General features: G+C 45.1%; 1 protein-coding gene across 1 annotated transcript; it reads left to right on the forward strand.

Annotated features, from left to right (window-relative positions):
* The first annotated feature begins 384 nt into the window (after positions 1–384).
* LOC123935828 (ubiquitin-like modifier-activating enzyme 1) lies at positions 385–19,368 on the forward strand. Its single transcript, XM_045996633.1, has 26 exons — positions 385–496; positions 2,123–2,239; positions 2,363–2,421; positions 2,523–2,691; positions 2,787–2,921; positions 3,920–4,026; positions 4,292–4,382; positions 4,494–4,626; positions 6,089–6,186; positions 6,270–6,416; positions 6,546–6,722; positions 6,851–6,955; positions 7,045–7,125; positions 7,515–7,670; positions 9,930–10,095; positions 10,209–10,405; positions 12,273–12,337; positions 12,561–12,756; positions 15,058–15,132; positions 15,267–15,456; positions 17,457–17,545; positions 17,753–17,845; positions 17,972–18,163; positions 18,653–18,754; positions 18,861–18,961; positions 19,108–19,368. Exons 2-26 carry the CDS (start codon positions 2,123–2,125, stop codon positions 19,241–19,243), a joined length of 3,177 nt encoding a protein of 1,058 aa, XP_045852589.1. The 5' UTR covers positions 385–496; the 3' UTR covers positions 19,244–19,368.
* The last annotated feature ends 1,634 nt before the right edge of the window (positions 19,369–21,002 follow it).

The following is a 21,002-nucleotide window of genomic DNA, read 5'->3' on the forward strand; positions in this document are numbered from 1 at the left end:
GACCTGACTTCTGTGTTACACAGTGCCATGCATAATTCGTGAGCGTGAGCAAAACACGGGAGCTTTACGTGAACTTTGCTATTTTCCATGAGCTTTTCAGTGCCGGAATTATGTGTATACTAACTTATACCCATTTTACCCGAGGCAGCCACCAGACGGAGTGGCGCTCCTCCTGCCCACAGCCGGCGGCGTAATGAGTCGCACAAAGGCTGCTGACGTCATACGTGATTCACAATGAGGCGCGACGGGAGTAGCACCAAACGACTCTTTTCAACCTCGGGCTCCGCGGCTGCCATCTTGTTTCGGCGGTTGAGGTAAAGGAGGCCTCGTTCGTGGAAGGGACTGCCAGGAGAGGGGGAAGGCTGTGGCAGTGTGACTCTCCGCTAGCCAGTCCGCGGGGACGGAGGAGGACAAGGAGGGCGGCTGCTGGGCTTGCTTTGGCTGCGTGAGGAGTGGGCGGCGGGGCGATCCGTGGACGCAGCGCTGGTAACTAAGGGTCAGTGAAGGCGCCTCCCTGGCCCGGGGCGTGATGCTCTGGGACTTTGCTGGGGCCTGAGCTGGGTCTCTGTGGCGGCAGCCTATGGGCTGATCCTGGGGCGGGCCCCACGTTTGTTTTTAAGAATGTGACCTAGTGTTTCCCAAGGCCCCGTACCAGCTTTTAAGTAAGTTTCAGGTCAAACGTACCTAGGCACAAATCTCATTCCTTTGCAGACAGAGCGGCTAAAGTCAGCAGTTTGAACGTACCTAGCGAACATATGCCATCAAGGATTTTAAACCAAAATTATCCATTCGTCTGCCAGCACTTCTCACAGCCTCCAAGGGGACCAGACCGTGGTCTCGGAAGTTCTATTTGACTTCCATTTCCCCCAGAAAAGGTTTTTGAGGAACTTTGTTTTCAGACGGCCCATCGCTTGCTGACATCGTCTTCCTGGTCACCTTGCAAAGCTAAAAACACGGACCAGACTATGCAGAGCATCTAGGCCTGGCGCTCTGTCAGAGACTTCTTCCTCACATCTCTCATCATAGCTTCTTCTGCCAGAGATCCTCCGGATCCAGCGTTTCTATTCAGATATTTGTTGCTTTGTTTCTACGTTCGACTTCACTACCCAGTCCTAAAGACGTCTTTCTTTCTGCATCCCCTTCTAGACCCAGCATTTGTAATTAATGGCCCACCTCCCCTAACTCCTCAAGACCTTAGCCTCTTCCATGAGAAACTCCTTTGGGCCCCGCATTGCCCTTCAGTGACAAGCCCTCCGTATCTACTTTTGAAGAGTCTCTTTCTTTGTGGTCCCAGCATTCTTTCCAGATAACCCTGATCTATCTTCCCTGCGAGCCTCGTCACTGGCGAACATCACACAGGAACTGTTTGCACAAAGCTGTCCTCCATCAGAGGATTCTCCCAGTGCCGCCCTCACTTCCATAAGTATCTGCCCCTATCGATTTGGGTCCTAACCACCTCTGTCCGGTACAAGTCTTCCCAGCCTCATCCGAGGCCTGTCTGTGAATTCAAAAGTCAACAGCTGCCGTAGCTTCACTCAGTGTCCCTTGACTCCACGTCACACATTGTAGTCTTCCCTGAGAGCCTTTCAGGTGTTCCCTCAGGTGCCCTCACCTTCTGCTTTCTGCTTCGTGGGATTCCTTACCATTATCAGATATCCCCTTCCCCATGATTTCCACCAGAGTAGAGTGCTCTCCCAGCATCTACTGACTGTGTGCGCTCAGAGTTACCGACTGACCAGAGAACTTCAGATTCTAGCGAGCCTCTTCTCAGTCCTTTCGGCCTGAACCGTCTTGTCTGTCTGTCTTTCTTTCTTTCTTTCTTTTTTTTTTTTTTTTTTGCATTCCCTTGGAATGGGAAGTGAGGGAGGCATTCCAGAGGTTAGCAGGAATGGAGCTTAAAGAGTTAAACTGGCACTCTCTTACCATCCACCCTGCAGCTGCATCTGAGCTTAACCTCCTCTTTTCACTTCCTCACAGCAACCCCAACATGTAGCATCTCTTCTTTATCTTTCTCTTCTTTAAAAAGCGCTGCTAGTAGTTAAGGCCTTCCCTCCTCCAAACTTGCCACCAACAAGAAAGGCTACCCACCACAGAGGGCTCACCTCTAGCCCTTTTCTTTCAGATGTCCAGCTCGCCACTCTCCAAGAATCGCTGTGTGCCTGGGCCTGATCCAAAACCAAGTTGTGATTGCCCTTCTACCTGTTCAGCAATGTTTAACGTGCCCTCGGGACCGACCAACGTGAGTATCTTCTCCTTAAAGACTCATAGGTGGGGTGCAGGGTGTAAGAGAGTGCAGTTTGTTAACTATTTAAGTTCCTTTCTTGCTAAGCCCCGGAACGTGTTTTCCCCTCTTCATTCCTAGGGAATGCCAAAAAAAGAGAGGGAAACAGACATAGATGAGGGTCTTTACTCCCGACAGCTGTAAGTCTGGCTAAGTATGGGGATGTGGAGTGGGAAGGGGCACAGAAAAGATGGTATTGATTCCGTCAAGTCCTGACCCAGACTCTCTCCCAACCTGGCAGGTATGTGCTTGGCCATGAGGCAATGAAGCATCTCCAGTCATCCAGTGTACTGGTATCAGGCCTCCGGGGCCTAGGGGTGGAAATTGCCAAGAATATCATCCTTGGTGGGGTCAAAGCTGTCACCCTGCACGACCAGGGCACTGCCCAATGGGCTGACCTCTCCTCCCAGGTACCTTCCTCTTCCTGGCTCCTTTACTACCTTTGCCAAGATACCACCCCCCCCTTGAGCTTTGCATTTACTTCTCTTCCTATACCCTGTTGTAGTTCTACCTGCGGGAGGAGGACATTGGTAAAAACCGGGCTGAGGTATCACAGCCCCGCCTTGCTGAGCTCAACAGCTATGTGCCAGTCACCGCTTTTACTGGTACCCTCACTGAGGACTTCCTTAGTGGTTTCCAGGTACCTTGCTGCATCGTGCTTCTTGCCTAATTTTCCCAGATTCTGTTTCTGCTTGGTCATTTGAGGAGTTACTAAATAGACTGTCCCAGTGTTTAGGTTTCATGGGGGGAGCCTCAGAGATGTAGGCAGGAATTAGATCCTGGATACTGTCCGGTGGGGGGGGCGGGGTGGGTGGATCTCACAGCTTTTCAGAAGGGAAGGAATGGCCAAATTCTGTGATGCAGTGTTTGTGAACACTGAACTCTGAAGCAAAATACCTTGGTGGGTGGGTATCTCGCTCTTGCCGTTGCCTGGCAGTGAACAAGATACTTAGTTTATCTGCCTTTATTTTTGTATCTGTAGAATGGAAATAATAGCAATAATGACTTCAAAGTTTTTGTGATGGTTAAATACTTAGAAGAGCAGTTGGCACAATGGAAGTTCCAAATGTGTGTTTGTTAAACAGCTAGACTGGAAAGAGGGGACTGTGGGTACTGATATACTTGTGTAGGGTTTCCCAGAGGAAATGGATAGTGAAATTCCTGGTGTAGGACTAGGGAACAACAGACACAAATCCCCACAGACCAGATCTGAGCAGGTATTTTATTTATTTTTGAATTGAAGCAATTGAGGGTGGAATATGGGGGCATAAACTTGGACTTTGGGACCAGAGTATGATTCATTTTTGTCTCCCCTGATACTGTTAGGTGGTGGGAAGGCAGGGTTTTGTGTTTGTCAAATAAAAGAGTTTGTTGGTCTTTTCAGGACCTCTTTACCTTTCTTATCTGAGTCTGGGGAATCCTGTTTCCCATCAGTGAGCTTGCTCTCACTGAGCGTGACACAGATAGATACTTTATAAATAGAAGAAGACTGAGCCAGCAAAGTTTACATTCCTGACACCCCACCAGTGCTGGACTGCGTGACACTTCACCCACCCCAGTCCGCGTTTCTCCTTTATTTTCTTAACTCTCCTGCACCCCACTGCCAAGCCTTGTGTCTGAGCCTCCTTCTCTGTATAGGTGGTGGTCCTCACCAACACTCCCTTGGAGGACCAGCTGCAGGTGGGTGAGTTCTGTCATGGCCATGGAATCAAGCTGGTCGTGGCAGACACACGTGGCCTGTTTGGGTGAGTGCCTGCCTCTCACTTTCTCCCAAGCACCTGCCAGGCCCAGGCAAGATCCTTTTGCTCCCACTGAACTCATACTTCTCCCAGCCAACCCAAGCCTAGGTTTTGATTTTGTATATTTAGCTTTCCTTATTTGGCATGAGTGCCGTCTCATCGCCAGAAGAAAGGGGCTGAGTTTGCTTAGCAGCTACTCACTGCATCTTGAAGGGCTCATAGAGTACCTGGATGCACAGGTTTTGGGCTCTAGCCCTGTTGTCTCCTACAGGCAGTTGTTCTGTGACTTTGGAGAGGAAATGATCCTTACAGATTCCAATGGGGAGCAGCCTCTCAGTGCTATGGTATCTATGGTTACAAAGGTAAGGAGATCCACCCCAAGGGTTCTGGCAGGAAGGTGGGCAGCAGTAATTCTCCCTGTCTCCTCATGGTACCCGGAGCCTACCCCTGAGGCTTACTTTTCTTTGAACTAGGATAGCCCAGGTGTTGTCACCTGCCTAGATGAGGCCCGGCATGGATTTGAGAGCGGTGACTTTGTCTCCTTCACAGAAGTCCAGGGCATGGATGAACTCAATGACACCTACCCCATGGAGATCCAAGTCCTGGGTATGTCAGGGCTGGGCACAAGAAATGATTGCCTGAACCAAAGGGAGTGCCGTGGGCTGATTGAGAGGCCAAAATGTGACACACAACTGTAGCATGAATTAGACCAAAGGCCAAGAAGAGATGCCTTTCGAAACCTGAGCTAACATTTAGGAGAGATGTGTCCTTGGGACCTTACCAAATAGATGTGAGCTGAACTATAGAGGCAAGCTTATGCCACTAGTGTTTGATTTTATTTCCTGCTTAGTTGTTCACTGTATCTCTTTTTGCTTGTTTGCCTTAGAATTTATAATACAGAACTTTATATATATTTAGTGTATAGTCTCTAAGTAACACTTTATCACCTCATGTAAAAAAAAAAAAAAAAAAAAAAGCCTTACAACAGAATATTCCCAGTTCCTGGTTCCCCATGTGTATTTTCTCTCTGTCATAAACTCCTCAATACGTTTGCTTGGATTTAAAACCTATTGCTTTAAAGAGAGTTGAGAGGCGTCTGGGTGGCTCAGAGGGTTAAGCCTCTGCCCCCAGCTCAGGTCATGATCTCAGAGTCCTGGGATTGAGCCCCCATTGGACTCTGCTTTCCCCCCTCTCTCTGCCTGGCTCTCTGCCTACTTTTGATCTCTCTCTCTATCAAATACATAAAGAAAATCTTAAAAAAAGAGAGAGGGACTTGAAAGAATTAAGAAAATAAGGTTTTTTTGTGTTTTTTTTAAATCCATTTTTTATTTTCTGTCGATCCAGATTTTACATCTAGTATAGTTTTCTTTCTACCTGAGGGATGTCCTTTACCATTTGTTGTACTCATGAGATTTGCTGGTGGTGATTCGTTTAGTGTTTTAGAGATTTAAATGTTCTTTACTTGCCTATGTTCTTGAAAGCCATTTATGTGGACATTGGAATTCTGATTTGACAGTTTTTCTTTTCTTTTAGAAGATGTTGCTGTATTGTCTTGCTTCCATTATTTTCCACCAGAAGTATGCTTTCATTCTTTTCTTCGTTCCTTATGTATGTCATGTGCTCTTTTTCTCTACCACTGATGATTAACAATGTATGTGATCATGACAATGTACCTTAGTGCATTTTTCTCCAATTTCTTTTGTTTGGGTTTATTTAACTATGTTATTTGTCGGCTTACAGTTGTATTGGGTTTGGAAAATTACTGGCCACAATTTTTTTCAAAATATCACTCCTTCTTCTTGCCTCCCCTTTCTATCCCTCCCGTCCCTTCCCTTCTCTCCTCATCCTCTACGACTTCCAGAACTCCAATTAGGTGCATATTAAGCTACTTGACTTATTTTGTGTTTGTTTGTTTTCCCTCCCTGTTGTATTTTGAATAGTTTGTTTTAGCGTAGACTGGGTCAAGATCGATTTTCATTCTTGTTTTGATGGTGCTGTTGGTTCTCTGTGGTGGGGTAGGAGGAATGGTGGTTGAAGTAACAGACACTCCGTTCTTTTCCTCCCTTAGGTCCCTATACCTTTAGTATCTGTGACACTTCCAGCTTCTCTGAGTATACCCGGGGAGGCATTGTCAGTCAGGTTAAAGTACCTAAGAAGATCAGCTTTGTAAGTATGTGTGGAGGTGGGCTGTAGGGTTCTATACCTCTAGGATTTTCACTTCTCTGGTGCTGATATCCCACTCTCCACAGAAATCCTTGCTAGCCTCACTGGCAGAGCCAGACTTTGTGATAACGGATTTTGCCAAGTTTCCTCGCCCTGGTCAGCTGCACATTGGCTTCCAGGCCCTGCACCGCTTCTGTGCTCAGCATGGCCGGTCTCCTCGGCCCCACAATGAGGTAGATGAGTGGGCAAGCCAGCCGGCATCTTTGGCCCAAAGCCTCACCTGCTCTCCCATCTACTGTCTCTCTGTCTCATTCCCACAGTTGGCCTGACTGGTCCTCTCTTGGCCCTGTTTGCCTTTCCAGGAGGATGCTACAGCTCTGGTGGCCTTAGCCCAGGCTGTGAATGCCCAAGCCCTGCCAGTGGTGCAGCAGGACTCCCTGGATGAGGACCTTATTAGAAAACTCGCATATGTGGCTGCTGGGGATCTGGCACCCATAAACGCCTTTATTGGGGGCTTGGCTGCCCAGGAAGTTGTGAAGGTCAGTGTGGGTAAAGAGGGCAGAGCTGAGCACAGACCAGGTACCCTCCTGATTCCATCCCTGGCTGTCCTTCTGGGTCCGATTTTCATTAAGCACTGATGACCTCCCATTTCTTACCATCTCCTCAGGCCTGCTCTGGGAAGTTTATGCCTCTTATGCAATGGCTGTACTTTGATGCACTTGAGTGTCTCCCCGAGGACAGGCAGGCCCTCACAGAGGACAGATGTCGCCCGGTATGTGAGGGGGTCCCCATGGGGAGCGTATTATTTGGGGTCTCTGCAAGGCAGCTCGTCTCTGATCCTCCTCCCTTCACGTGACACAGTGCCAGAACCGTTATGATGGGCAGGTGGCTGTATTTGGCTCAGACCTGCAAGAGAAGCTGGGCAAGCAAAATTACTTCTTGGTGAGTGATGCCATGGTGGACCAGCCAAGTCATCTTTACTTGCCTCTGGCCAATCTTTTCTAGAGTCTCCTGCCTCACAAGGGAGGGTAATTGGTTTTGTGCCCTCATCTCCTCCCTTTCTCCATTTTCCTCACACACAGGAAAGCCTGATAATGTGCCTTTATTCTGCCATCCGGGGCCTTCTTTCTTAGATGACAGTCTAAGAAATCCTCTAGGATTTCTAGCCACCTAAGAGATTACATAACTTAAAACATTCAAATCCTCTAGGATTTGAATATGTAATACAGGACCCCCTTACCCTTTCTCAGTATCTTCAGGGGAAGTGAGGACTAACAGGTTTCTTTGCTTTGCTTTCACTCTTTGTGTCTCTCTTCTTGGCAACCTCTCAGGTAGGTGCAGGGGCCATTGGCTGTGAACTCCTCAAGAACTTTGCCATGATTGGTCTAGGCTGTGGGGAGAATGGGGCAATCACTGTTACAGACATGGATACCATTGAGAAGTCCAATCTCAATCGACAGTTTTTGTTCCGGCCCTGGGATGTCACGGTGAGTAGTTACACCTGGTAACTGGATGAGCTGCTTCTCTCTCTTTTCTCCTATATTTCTTGTCCTTAATCTTAGTAGCTTAGGTCTTTTTGTCTCTATTTTTCTTTCTGCTTTTCTCTTCTCTCTTTTTTTCTACCACTCATTCTTTCTGCAGATAATTGAATACTTACCATGTCTTTACATTTCATTCATCATTTTATACATACCCCCACTTTTTTTTTCCTCCCTCAATCTTGGAGGATCAGTATGAGAAGTCTTCTGTGTTATTTCTGGCTACTCAGAGTCTTTTGTTTCATTTTGTCATCCTGCTATTCTGCACTGCCCTAGATATTTGGAATGCATAACATAGCAAAGGAGAGCTTTCTGCCTTTGTCTAGTGAGAAAAGACTGGAGGTCCACAACACTTTTCATCAAGTCCCCAAGGTCATAATTGTTTTAAGACTACCAAGACATCATTTGACATTTTACTCTTACTTTGTCAGGTAAAATTTCGATGGTACTTTAGGAAGACTTCCCTAACTCAGAAACTCCCCCCTCCCAACTGAAGAAATGCAGAATGGTACAAGAGAGAGCAGTACCTAAGGATCCATTCAAAGCGCAAATCAAACCAGTAGATAGTGGTACAGATTGAAGATCTTACCTTGCATCTCCACTTTAAAACACTGTTATTCTCAGGTTTTGATTTTTTTTCAATATCAACAGTTATCTGAAAATGCTATTAAAATATTATGTAAAACTGAGTATTTCCTCTGTTATACATTTAACAGATTGAAATGTGGTAGAGAAGAGAATCCAGCTGCCTCCTAAGAGATTACATAACTTAAAACATTCGTAAAAATGTACATATAATTTGGATTTTGTGACTGACGTTTTTGTATTGGAAAACATTTTTCATATTTATATTTCTACTGTGTAATGGAATCATTCCATTTTCAAATCAACGAATAACAAAATTTTACCAGTTTAAATTTTTTTAAAAGATTTTATTTATTTATGACAAGTAGGCAGAGAGGCAGGCAGAGAGAGAGAGAGAGAGAGAGGAGGAAGCAGGCTCCCTGCCGAGCAGAGAGTCCATTGCCGGACTCGATCCCAGGACCCTGAGATCATGACCTGAGCCGAAGGCAGAGGATTAACCCACTGAGCCACCCAGGCGCCCTTAAATTTTCTTTTTAAATTATGTTAGTCACGGGGCGCCTGGGTGGCTCAGTGGGTTAAGCCGCTGCCTTCGGCTCAGGTCATGATCTCAGGGTCCTGGGATTGAGTCCCACATCGGGCTCTCTGCTCAGCAGGGAGCCTGCTTCCTCCTCTCTCTCTCTGCCTGCCTCTCTGTCTACTTGTGATCTCTCTCTCTGTCAAATAAATAAATAAATAATAAAATCTTTAAAAATAAATAAACTATGTTAGTCACCATACAGTACGTCATTAGTTTTTGATGTAGTTTAAATTCCTAGCACAGGGAATTCTTGTAGCTGTAGCCGCACATAGAAGATGCTCTTCTTAAGATCCTTATTTTGAGGATGGATGCAATAAACAGTAATTTACAATAGCCAAGTACATGGCTGATGTTAAGATGGTGCAAAGTACAATGAAACATGAAAAACCAGGATGAGAGGGAAGTGCCATGGAGAGTGGTTTGCAGTGTGGTAAAGGAAGTCCTCAGTGGAAGGGTCGCATTTCCTCAAGACTTGGATGATAGAGAATGAGAAAGTAATTTAGGAAGCAATGTGTTGGGTAAAGGTAACAGCCTGAGCAAAATTCTGATGTTGGAATAATAGCTCATTGGAACAGAGAGGTCATTCAGAAGGGACCATGGTAGGAGATGAGGCTGTAGAAGTAATATGGGCCAATTCATACCCTAAGTGAAAGTGGGAGCTAGTGGAGGGTTTTGAGCAAAAGAAGAATGTGACCTGACTGACTTGGGCTTTCAGAGTATACTGTTTATATTTGTACAAGGACCTTGGCTTTATCTGGGTAACGGCATCCCAGTTCTGGATGTTGTTAAGTCAAAAGCAGTGAATGTTGCAGATACTTGATCCGTTGTCTCCTACTTGGTTTATTGTTCCTTTTCTGCTCCCCCTCGGGCCTGTTTGTCACAGCCTCAGCCATGTGACACTTGTCAGGCTGCTGCTAAAGAAGGGAGCCTACTGAACTCAGAGTGTAGATCTTGCCCACCATTAGATAAACCAGTTGTCAGAACAACTCTCTAAAGGTTTATAGGGTGAACATATGAATGACAGCTCCTCCTCCACCCCTACCCAGAAACTGAAATCTGAAACAGCTGCTGCAGCTGTGCGCCAGATAAATCCGTACATCCGGGTAATGAGCCATCAGAATCGTGTTGGCCCTGACACAGAGCATATCTATGACGACAGCTTCTTCCAGAACCTTGATGGTATTGCCAGCGCCCTGGACAATATGGATGCTCGTGAGTTTGGGGAGGGGGTTAAGGACAAGGGCAGAGTAGTATGTGTGTGTTTGGGGGTGTATCTGTCCTCCTGTCCCATCCTAATGTTACCACCCCGCGTCGTCTTCCCACAGGCATGTATGTAGACCGCCGCTGTGTGTACTACCGTAAACCACTGCTGGAGTCAGGCACACTGGGCACCAAGGGCAGCGTGCAGGTGGTTATCCCCTTCCTGACAGAGTCGTACAGCTCCAGCCAGGACCCTCCTGAGAAGTCCATCCCTATCTGCACACTGAAGAACTTCCCCAATGCCATCGAACACACACTGCAGGTGATCACTTTTGGAGGGAGGGAGAGGTGGAAGGGACAGGCACCTAACAGCCTCTCAGCCACCTGACTTGTCATTCAGGTGATGTAAGTGCCAGTGTAACATGTACCTTTTCTTCAAATCTCTTTCTCTCGTTTTACACCCTTCAGTCTAAGCCTTACTAAATGATTCATTTAACTTAAAAATGTTTAGTTTGTAGACCCAGAGATGGGTATTCATATAATATGTAATGTATTTTACGGAACTTCCATTTGAGAAAAGAAAGTGTGATCTTATATAAACAGATTATATTCTGGCTAAAAACTAAATTCTTAGCATTATCTCTGCTAGTTCTTTATTACTTGTAATATTTAGCCCACTTTTGGATTCCCCTTCCTGTTGCACACCATATGTTTAAGAATCGGCATGTCAGGATGATTCTGTGTCTATAACGTACATACACAACAGTGTACGTATTGTCTAAATGGACAAAGTAAACATACCTATTTAACCAATACCCAGAACCTAACTCAAATTCCACTGTTCTCTGAACCCGAGGATGACCACTGTATTATGAATTATGTATTATGTATTAATTATGTGTTATGATTCTTAATGCAGCCCTTAAAGACCGTATTTCAGAGTATGGGAGTAGGAGGAAGATAAGGAGAAACAGAACTACTTGCTTCACCTACTTGCTTCCAACCCAGCAGTTACCAATAACTGTACCATGGATGTATTTAAACTGATATATTCACTGCAGTGTACCTGTGTCTCCATCTCAGCCTGTGTGTATGCATATGTACATGTACACACGTGTATGTTTGCAGACATATATGTGCGTTTGTGTGTGTCCATACCTGTAACCTTTATTAGATGTTACTCTATTGCCTTGCCGCCCATGCAGAAGGACTATAAAACAAGCTCTTAAAATAAATTCCCTATGTGACTCTTTAAGGACTTAACCTCCTCACATCTCAGATTCCTTATGTGAAAAAAGGGAGGAGAGAAGTACTTCTCTCAAGGGTTTGTAAAGTATTTACCATTTAGTGAGTACTTGGGCACTGTTTTAAGTAAGCTTTTCATACGTACATGTATAGTCATTTCAACATATCAACCCATGAGTTATAGATCCTTCATTTACGGAATATGTTTTCAGAATAAGGATACATAGATAAAGGCATTACCTTGTATGCCACAGCACTGTGGCTGAGCTGGCCTTTGAACCTGGATCTCTAGGTTACAGATCACTTCACCAGTGGCTGTATTTACTGACCTTGTAATTTGCAGAGGGCAAAATTTGTATCTTATTTTATGTCCAGTCCCCCTGACCTGTATGGATCATTCATGTATTATTTTTGGTGTGAGCTTTGTTCTTTCATCTTGAAACACACCACATCTAGAGGAGGGTGTACCTATCTTAAGAATAAGTTTTCTATATATATATATACATCTATATATATATGTGTATGTATATTTTGTGTAACCACTGCCCAGATCAAGGCCATTGGTTTTTAAATTGCGAGGGTAGGACTTTGTAGTTTGAGGGGCACTTTTGAGGGGCTTTCTTCCTTAGTTATCTTGTGATAGCCATATTGTTCCCAATTGCTTCACTCACTAATGGTCTTTTTTTTTAAAATGTATTTTATTTATTTATTTGCCAGAGAGAGAGCAGGCAGAGGGAGGGAGAGCAGGCAGAGGGAGAAGCAAGCTCCGCTGAGCAGAGAACCTGGTATGGGACTTGATCCCAGGACCCTGGAATCATGACCTGAGCCAGAGGCAGAAGCTCAACTGACTGAGCCACCCAGGCATCCAAGCGGATGGTCTTTTAGTGCCTACAGAAGCGCATTTTGTGTCTCAGCCCCATGTAATGTCTTTGCTTTGTCTGCAGTGGGCTCGCGATGAGTTTGAAGGTCTCTTTAAGCACGCAGCAGAAAATGTCAACCAGTATCTCACGTGAGTAATCCTGTCCAAATGTTCTCTCACTTCTGCTCTACATACACGCCAGCCGAGCATACTGTATCCACTGTATGGCTCAGCACCAGCCACATGTTCTGAATCAATTAATGAATGTATAGGCCTCCTGCCACTGGAAAGTCGGGGCCAGCTCTCCATGTAGTTGAGCCCACTCCTGGGGCCTCTGTGTAATCTTGCCCATTTTTCCTCTGATTCCTGTCAGAGACTCCAAGTTTGTGGAACGGACACTGCGCCTGGCAGGCACCCAACCCCTGGAAATGCTGGAAGCCGTGCAGCGTAGCTTGGTACTACAGCGGCCACAGACCTGGGCTGACTGTGTGACCTGGGCTTACCACCACTGGCACACTCAGTACTCCAGCAACATTTGCCAGCTTTTGCACAACTTTCCTCCTGACCAGGTATTACATACTTGCTGAGTTCATTTGGCAGAATGCATTTTCTAGAAGCAGGTAGTGTTCTAAGAGCTCTTGTTACAGCGAATTCAGCTATGGTAGGCACACCAAGACCATTTTAGAAGACCTCAAGAAAAACTGAGCCAGTGCTTTGGGATACCTGGGTGGCTCAGTCGGTTAAGTGTTTGTCTGCAGCTCAGGTCATGATCTCAAGGTCCTGGGATGGAGTTCTGCATCAGGGTCCCTGCTCCACTGGGAATCCTTCTCAACCTACACCCACACTGTCACTCCCCCTGCTTGTGTGTTCTCTCATTCAAATAATATCTTAAAAAAAAAAAGTTTCTCCCTCTGCCCCTCCCCACTCTAAAATGAATAAATCTTTTTTTTTTAAGATTTTATTTAAATTCCAGTTAGTTTTATCATACAGTTTGGTATTAGTTTCAAGAGCATAATATAGTGAGTAATTCAGCACTTCCACGTGATACCCACTACTCATCATAAGTGCACTCCTTTATCCCTGTTACCTGTTTTTTTGTTTTTTTTTTAACTTGGTTCTTTTTTTTTTTTTAATTTTTTTTTAATTTGTTTATTTACAGCATAACAGTGTTCATTGTTTTGGCATCACACCCAGTGCTCCATGCAGTATGTGCCCTCCCTATTACCCACCACCTGGTTCCTCAACCTCCCACCCCCCAGCCCCTTCAAAACCCTCTGGTTGTTTTTCAGAGTCCGTAGTCTCTCGTGGTTCATACTCCACTTCCAGTTTCCCTCAACTCCCTATTACCTGTTTTACCCATCCCCCTCCACGTTGCTACTGCTAATCATCAGTTTGTTCTCTGAGTTAAGAGGCTGTTTCTTGGTTGTCTCTCTCTCTCTCTCTCTCTCTCTCTCTCTCTACCCCTTTGCTCATCTGCTAAATTCCACATATGTGTGAAATCATATGGTATTTGTCTTTCTCTGACTTACTCAGTTAGCCTAACAGTCTCTAGTTCTATGCATGCCATTACAAATGGCAAGACTTCATTCCTTTTTTATGGTCAGGTAATATTCTGTTGTATAGATATACCATATCTTCTATCTATGCAGTTATCATTAAATGACTTTGGGGCTGTTTCCATAATGTTGTGATAAACATCAGGGTGCAGGTATCCCTGTGAATTAGTATTTTTGTATTCTTTGGGTAAATAGCCAGTAGTGCAATTGCTAGGTTATAGGGTAGTTCCCTTTTTAACTTTTTGAGGAAACTCCATACTGTTTTCCACAGTGGTGGCACCACTTTCCATTTCCACCAACAGTGCATGACTGTTCCTTTTTCTCCACATCCTTACCAACAGTTGTCGTTTCTTATTTTGTTGATTTTAGCCATTCTAATGGGTGTGAGATTATATCTCATTGTAGTTTTGATTTGCATTTCCCTGATGATGGGTGGTGGTGAACTTTTTTTCATGTGTCTGTTGGTCATCTGTATGTTTACTTTGGAAAAATATCTATTCGTGTGTTCTGCCCATTTTTAGTTGGGTTATTTGTTTTTTGGTGTTGAGTTTTACATTTTTTTAAGATTTTGATTTATTTATACTTAACATTTTTTATTATATTATGTTAGTCACCATACAATACATCATTGGTTTTTGATGGAGTGGTGCATGATTCATTGTTTGTGTATAACACCCAGTGCTCCGTGCAGTGCATTCCCTTCGTAATACCCATCACTGGCAAGGCCACCCCCACCCTCTGAAACCCTGTTTGTTTCCTGGAATCCACAGTCTCTCATGGTTCGTCTCCTCCTCTGATTTACCCCCTTCATTTTTCCCTTTCTTCTCCTCCTAATGTCATCCATGCTATTCCTTATGTTCCACATATAAGTGAAACCACGTGATAATTGTCTTTCTCTGCTTGACTTACTGTACTTAGCCTAAGACTGTTTCTCCCTCTCCCTCTACCCCCGCTCCTCTCCTCAAAAGAAGTAAATAAATCTTAAAAAAAGAAAAAAAAAAGAGTACAATCTGTTCACATTCTAGCTTCATTTGACTTACAGCTAGTCATATATTTTTTCTCTGCATATTAGTATCCTCATCTCTGAATAATGATGACCTAGATCTTGGGAGTTTTTTGAGGATTAATTTGTACTTACTAAGTTATTTAAGTTGGTTTAATGCCTGAAAATTCGTAAGATACTGATAAATAGCTCTGCATATATATCACAAAGTCAATGTCCAGGGATAGTGAGCTGGGACATCTAGGTCTGAGATAAGGAGTCAGGATTGTCTCCTCTCAGGCCCTGCTCCCCAACCCTTTCTATCCTCTTAGCTTACAAGCTCTGGAGCCCTATTCTGGTCTGGGCCCAAACGCTGTCCACACCCGCTCATCTTTGATGTCAACAATGTAAGTCTCCCCTTCCCTCCCTCTATTGTTAACCATTTTATCCTTGGTTGGGGTGGATAGTGGTGGCTGGGAAGAAGGCCTGAGTTTCCAGGGTGAGGACCGATCTGCTCACTAGTCCATATCTTGCCTTCTAGCCCCTGCATCTGGATTATGTGATGGCTGCTGCCAATCTCTTTGCCCAGACCTATGGGCTGATGGGGTCTCAGGACCGAGCTGCTGTGGCCATACTTCTGCAGTCTATGGACATCCCTGAATTCGCCCCCAAGTCTGGTGTCAGGATCCACATCTCTGACAGGGAGCTTCAAAACGCCAGTGCTTCTGTTGGTGAGGGTGCTTAATCCAGTTGGCTCAGAGCACTGTTCCATTTATCTTATGTCCACATTTCTACACTAGTTGTCCTGGTTTCTCTGCTCTGAGTTCCCAGGCCTGAGTTTGACCCATGCTTTCCTGTGGTCTTTGTTTCCTCCAGTGTTAAGATGGGTGATTGAAGAAAATTCTTTCATGTATTCCTCCTTTCTCTTCCCATTTTTCTTTTTCCCATTCTGGCTCTCAGGATTAATTGTACATCTTCTTTCTGTGTGTGTGTTTGTATTTTTGTTCTCCTTTCCTCCATTTTATTCTTCCTCTGTTTTTCAGACTGTTGGCAAATAGTTTTCTTTGATGTCTTCCCCGGGTCAACTCCTTCCTGATCTCCATCCATATCCCCAAGTTCCATCTGTATGTATTTTCAATGTATGTTTTGACCTCCATGTCTTTCTTCATTTCCTCACCAAGGTCTTCCTCCTCATCTTACCATTTATAACTACCCTCCAACTTCCAGCTTCAATCTCCTGTTAGCTGTCCCATATCTGTTGGATACTCTCTAAGTCCGTCTCTATTTTGTATATTTTCTGTATATATCTTTCCATTTTTTCCTCTGTATATTTGTCCCGATCCTGCTCTTTTCCAACTAACTCGTCTCTCTTGTTCCTCTCTGTATATTTCTTTGTGTGTATCTCTAGAGTTGTCAACACTGCATGTATTTCCTTCTAGCCCATCCTCCATACGTAATTTATATCTCTGCCATTCCTATTATTCATTTCACATTTTGATTTTATCCTGTTCACATTTCTCTTCTCTTCCCATTTTTCCCTACTGCTGCTGCTCATATTTTCTTCCCCTCTATTTCTGTTGTGTTACCATTTCTCTCTCCTCCAAGTATCTCCCATGTATGTCTGTGGAACTCTTTAAAATCTCCTATCTCGGGGCGCCTGGGTGGCTCAGTGGGTTAAAGCCTCTGCCTTCGGCTCAGGTCATGATCCCAGAGTCCTGGGATCGAGCCCCGCATGGGGCTTTCTGCTCAGCAGGGAGCCTGCTTCCTCCTCTCTCTCTCTGCCTGCCTCTGCCTGCTTGTGATCTCTCTCTCTCTCTGTCAAATAAATAAATACAATCTTTAAAAAAAAAAATCTCCTATCTCTGTATCGTAACCTACATTCTTAAAGTGTTACAGTAGAAACACCTAAGATTTATAGTGTTAAGCACTTAAAAAAAAGGTTTAAATGTATTTATTCAACAGAGAGAGATCATGTACAGGCACAAGCAGGGGGAGTAGCAGATAAGGGGGAGGGAGAAGGAGCCTCCCTTTGGGGCTTAATCCCAGGACTCTGATCCAAATGTGGACACTTAACCGGCGGAGCCACCCAAGTGTTAACCATTTTTAAGTGTTCTGTTTAGCAGCATTAAAATAAAATCAATGCTGTTGTGAAACATCTCCAGGACTTTCTCACCTTTAAATTATGAAATTCTGTCCACGCTAAAGTAATTCCCCAGTCTCCTGCCCAGGCCCTGGCAACTACTGTTCAGTCTTCTGTGTCTATGAAGTTGGATTCTTAGAGATAAATATCTCATGTCAGTGGCATCTTAAAGTAGTTGTCTTTCTGTCTCTAACATAAAGCACTCTGGCTTTTTGATAGCTGCGTAATAGCCCATTGTGTGGACATGTGACTTCTTTAGCCATTCATTCATGAATGGACGCTTGGACTGCTTCCATCCCTTACATGTTCTGAATAGTGTTACTGTCTACATCCATTGTTATTGCTATTATCTTTGTTCAGCATCTCCATTTATATCTCTTTCTTATGGTCCTACTCCTGTCTACATCTTTCTTTCTTGTGTGGGTGTTTTCTGTTCCACATTTCCCTGCACCCTCAGCACTTTCCCGCAGTGTGTCTCCATGATCTGTCTGATCCTTGAGCTGTCTGAAATCTCTGCCCCATTCTAGTCTCCTTTCTCCTCATACCCGGGCCTGGAATGTAAAGGACTAACATGCCCCTCTCTTCCTACAGATGATAGCCGCCTACAGGAGCTCAAAGCCATGCTTCCCAGCCCAGAGAAACTCCCTGGTTTCAAGATGTACCCTATCAACTTTGAAAAGGTGCTGGGGAGGGTTGGGACCGTCAACAGGGTGGGAACACAGGCTGAGGCATCATAGGCTTCTGTGGGATTAGGCCTGCCAGATTCTTTGGCTGGTCTGCAGTGTGTTGAGGTGCAAATATAGTTGAATCCTTAGTAGCCAAGAAACCTTGTTTTCTTCTCAGTCCCTCCCTCTTCCATACTGGTCCTCTCTTCTCATTCACAACAGGATGATAATACCAACTTTCATATGGATTTCATTGTGGCTGCATCCAACCTCCGAGCAGAAAATTATAATATTCCCCCTGCAGATCGGCATAAGGTAATGGTAGTATTTAGAGCTTAAGCTTTCACCCTTTCCCAAGGGTGAGTCTCCCACATTTATCCTCCTCTGTAGACCCTGAACCTCTCTAATGATGGCCTCTGCTGGTCATCTTCTCTCTGGCAGAGCAAGCTGATTGCAGGGAAAATCATCCCTGCAATTGCCACAACCACAGCAGCTATAGTTGGCCTCGTGTGTCTGGAGCTATATAAAGTGGTGCAGGGACACCAGCAGCTTGAATCTTATAAGAACAGCTTTATGAACTTGGCCCTGCCCTTCTTCAGCTTCTCTGAACCTCTTGCCCCACCCCGGCACCAGGTAGGGGCCTGCTTATATGAAAACCTTTGGTTTTGCCCATCAGTGAGTGAGTCTTTATGTATGTGGTGGGTAGGGTGTGCGTGCACCTGTATCCCTGGACAGCTGACTCATAGCAGATGATGCTCTTTGCATGTTTGGGTACCATACTCTTTGTATACCATCTGTCCGTTCATTATACAGTTCTTTGCATTGTGCCAAGTACAAATGTGACTGGCATCTTTGAGAAGTAATGAGAAGGTCAGGATAGTTAGATATTAAATGGGAAGGTCAAGGAAGTAGAAGATTAGTGAAGAAGATAACAGGATCGCCTTGTTGGTAGACACATTGGTCAGAATAAGATTATCACTTGCTTGCACACTGATATGGGGCCCCAGGTGGCTTAGGACGAAAGAAGGTTGTGATTGATCTATCTTAAAAACTCAAGTTCAGTGGTTACGCTAGGATCATCTGGGTTAGCCCATATTAGACTCCCCTGTGTTTGTCCTACAGTACTATAACCAAGAGTGGACCTTGTGGGATCGCTTTGAGGTGCAGGGGCTGCAGCCTAATGGTGAAGAGATGACTCTCAAACAGTTCCTTGACTACTTTAAGGTGAGGTTTTCTACACTCACTCCACCTAGGGGCGGTGATTGTGCAGGTGATTCGTATTCTCCTTTTCTGTGACACTGTTGTCTGTCCTCCGTCCCACCCTCTCCAGACAGAGCACAAATTAGAGATTACCATGCTGTCCCGAGGTGTATCCATGCTGTACTCCTTTTTCATGCCAGCTACCAAACTCCAGGAACGGTTGGATCAGCCGTGAGTTGGCCACTGGGCAGGATGAGGAAGGCCCTGTGTGGGGTGGAGAGCCTTACTACTTGTGGTCATGGCTTTCCCTACCTTCTTCAGCCCCATATGTGTCTCCTCTCTTGCTATGTCCCTGACCCTCTCCTCTCTCTCCCCAGGATGACAGAAATTGTGAGCCATGTGTCGAAGCGAAAGCTGGGTCACCATGTGAGGGCACTGGTGCTTGAGCTGTGCTGCAACGATGATACTGGCGAGGATGTCGAGGTTCCCTATGTACGCTACACCATCCGCTGACTCCCCAGACCCCAGATAGTTTACTTTCAGATGCCTTCTAGTTGTGCCCAAACATGTGCTGGCCAGGCACATAAACTTTACATCCTGTTGAGAACTTTTTTTGTGGTTGCTTTCTCCTATTTAGAGTTGGAACTGTTAATAAAGGCTTATTAACGCAGATGTGGCATGTCCTGGTTTTGGCAATGGCCCATGGCCTGTTTCGTCTGGGAAATGATGGGCTACCTATACCTTTGTTCAGGACATAATTCAAAGAGTTCAGTCCCATCCCAGAAACATGGAATGGGTCCCAAATCCAAGGTTATGAGACAGAGAAGATTAAGTGCAGCTCATCTAATAAATATGAGGTGTGATGATTCCTTTTCCTCCTGTCCTACCTCCTCAAACAAGAGAGAGGCAGTTTTAGGCTACAGAGCAGGTCTTCCTTTGCCCTGTGTTAAATTTCACTCACTTTCTAATCCTATCTTTGCTACCTCCAGCCACCTGCCATACTATTTTGAGATATAGTAGACACCCTGGACCCAGACTGTGGGTCTGAATACTAAGCCTTGCCAATGTGTGTTGCGTTCTCACATACCTTAACTGCTTTGTGTCTCAGTTCCACGTGTGAAAAAAATAAAGGAATAAAGGGTTGTTATGAGGGATAACGGCATTTAATGTCTATAAGGTGGCGTATGGTACGTGTTGTGCCTATGTATACTGTTATCATTTGAGAATGTACTTTCGCTACTCCATAAACTTTTTTTCCTGTAAGAACATGGTCCCATCCCACCTCACTTGATGCATGGAGACCATCCACAAATTGGCTCCATAAGCTCTCCTGGACTGTGATGCCAGGGCCTTAAGATACATTATACACTTACTAATGAAATTATTTTGCAGAGCACATCAACAGAACAAAGGCTTTTCTTGCTCCAGCCCAACCCCTTTCCCTAGGACTCCTTGTTCTTTTCCTCAAAAGCCTTCAGGCCTCCTACCATTGAGGAAAGGGCTTGCTTCTGAGACTGAGGGGGTTTCGTATGTTAAATCTGACAGCAGGAGTCTCCCAGCTGTCCCTACAGATAATGGAAGGCACACACGTCTCCACATAGCAGAAGGCACAGTCTTCTGCTGGCACATCCATACCTGTGTCTTCTTCATTGGTACCACTTGGGTGGTGAAGGATACCACCCAAACCTCACCCAGGACTGTTCAACATTCTGCCCTCTGGAGGATTTTCTTTCACCCCCAGCCCAGGGATGTGCCAGAGAGGGGCTGTGCTGTTGCAGCTGTCTACTTTTAGGTGGTGTCTATGTATAGCGTAGAACTGTCTGAGACCAGGCCTGAGTCTTTCTCAGTCAACCGATCGTAGGAACCCCCTGCGGCAAGCAGTTCAGGCTTTCAGAAGGCAGTGTAGCAAGAGTGGGGATCACAGGCATTTGGGCCACGAGGTCATCTAATTTCCTTGTGCTTTTACAACTTCCTTGGGCCTGATCTCAGGTATACCACTTCCATTTGATGATGCAATGTTGCTGTGCATGCCCAACTTTATGGCCTAATGGGTCAGATAACTCCCCGTTCATAATGGGCATATGAGGTTCCATCATTATTCCACGGTCCAGTTCCTATATGGTAGTCTCTGCTAATGCCCAGTAACAGACCAAAGGCTGGTTCTCAAAGGCAGAGTAAGCATGGCAGGGGTTTACTAAAACATTCTAAGGGACTGTGCTACAGGTCACATGTACAACCCTATCAAAGGCTCCAAAGAGTATCCCTAGCTGCC

Source organism: Meles meles, chromosome Y, assembly GCF_922984935.1.
Source record: "Meles meles chromosome Y, mMelMel3.1 paternal haplotype, whole genome shotgun sequence".
NCBI lineage: Eukaryota > Metazoa > Chordata > Mammalia > Carnivora > Mustelidae > Meles > Meles meles.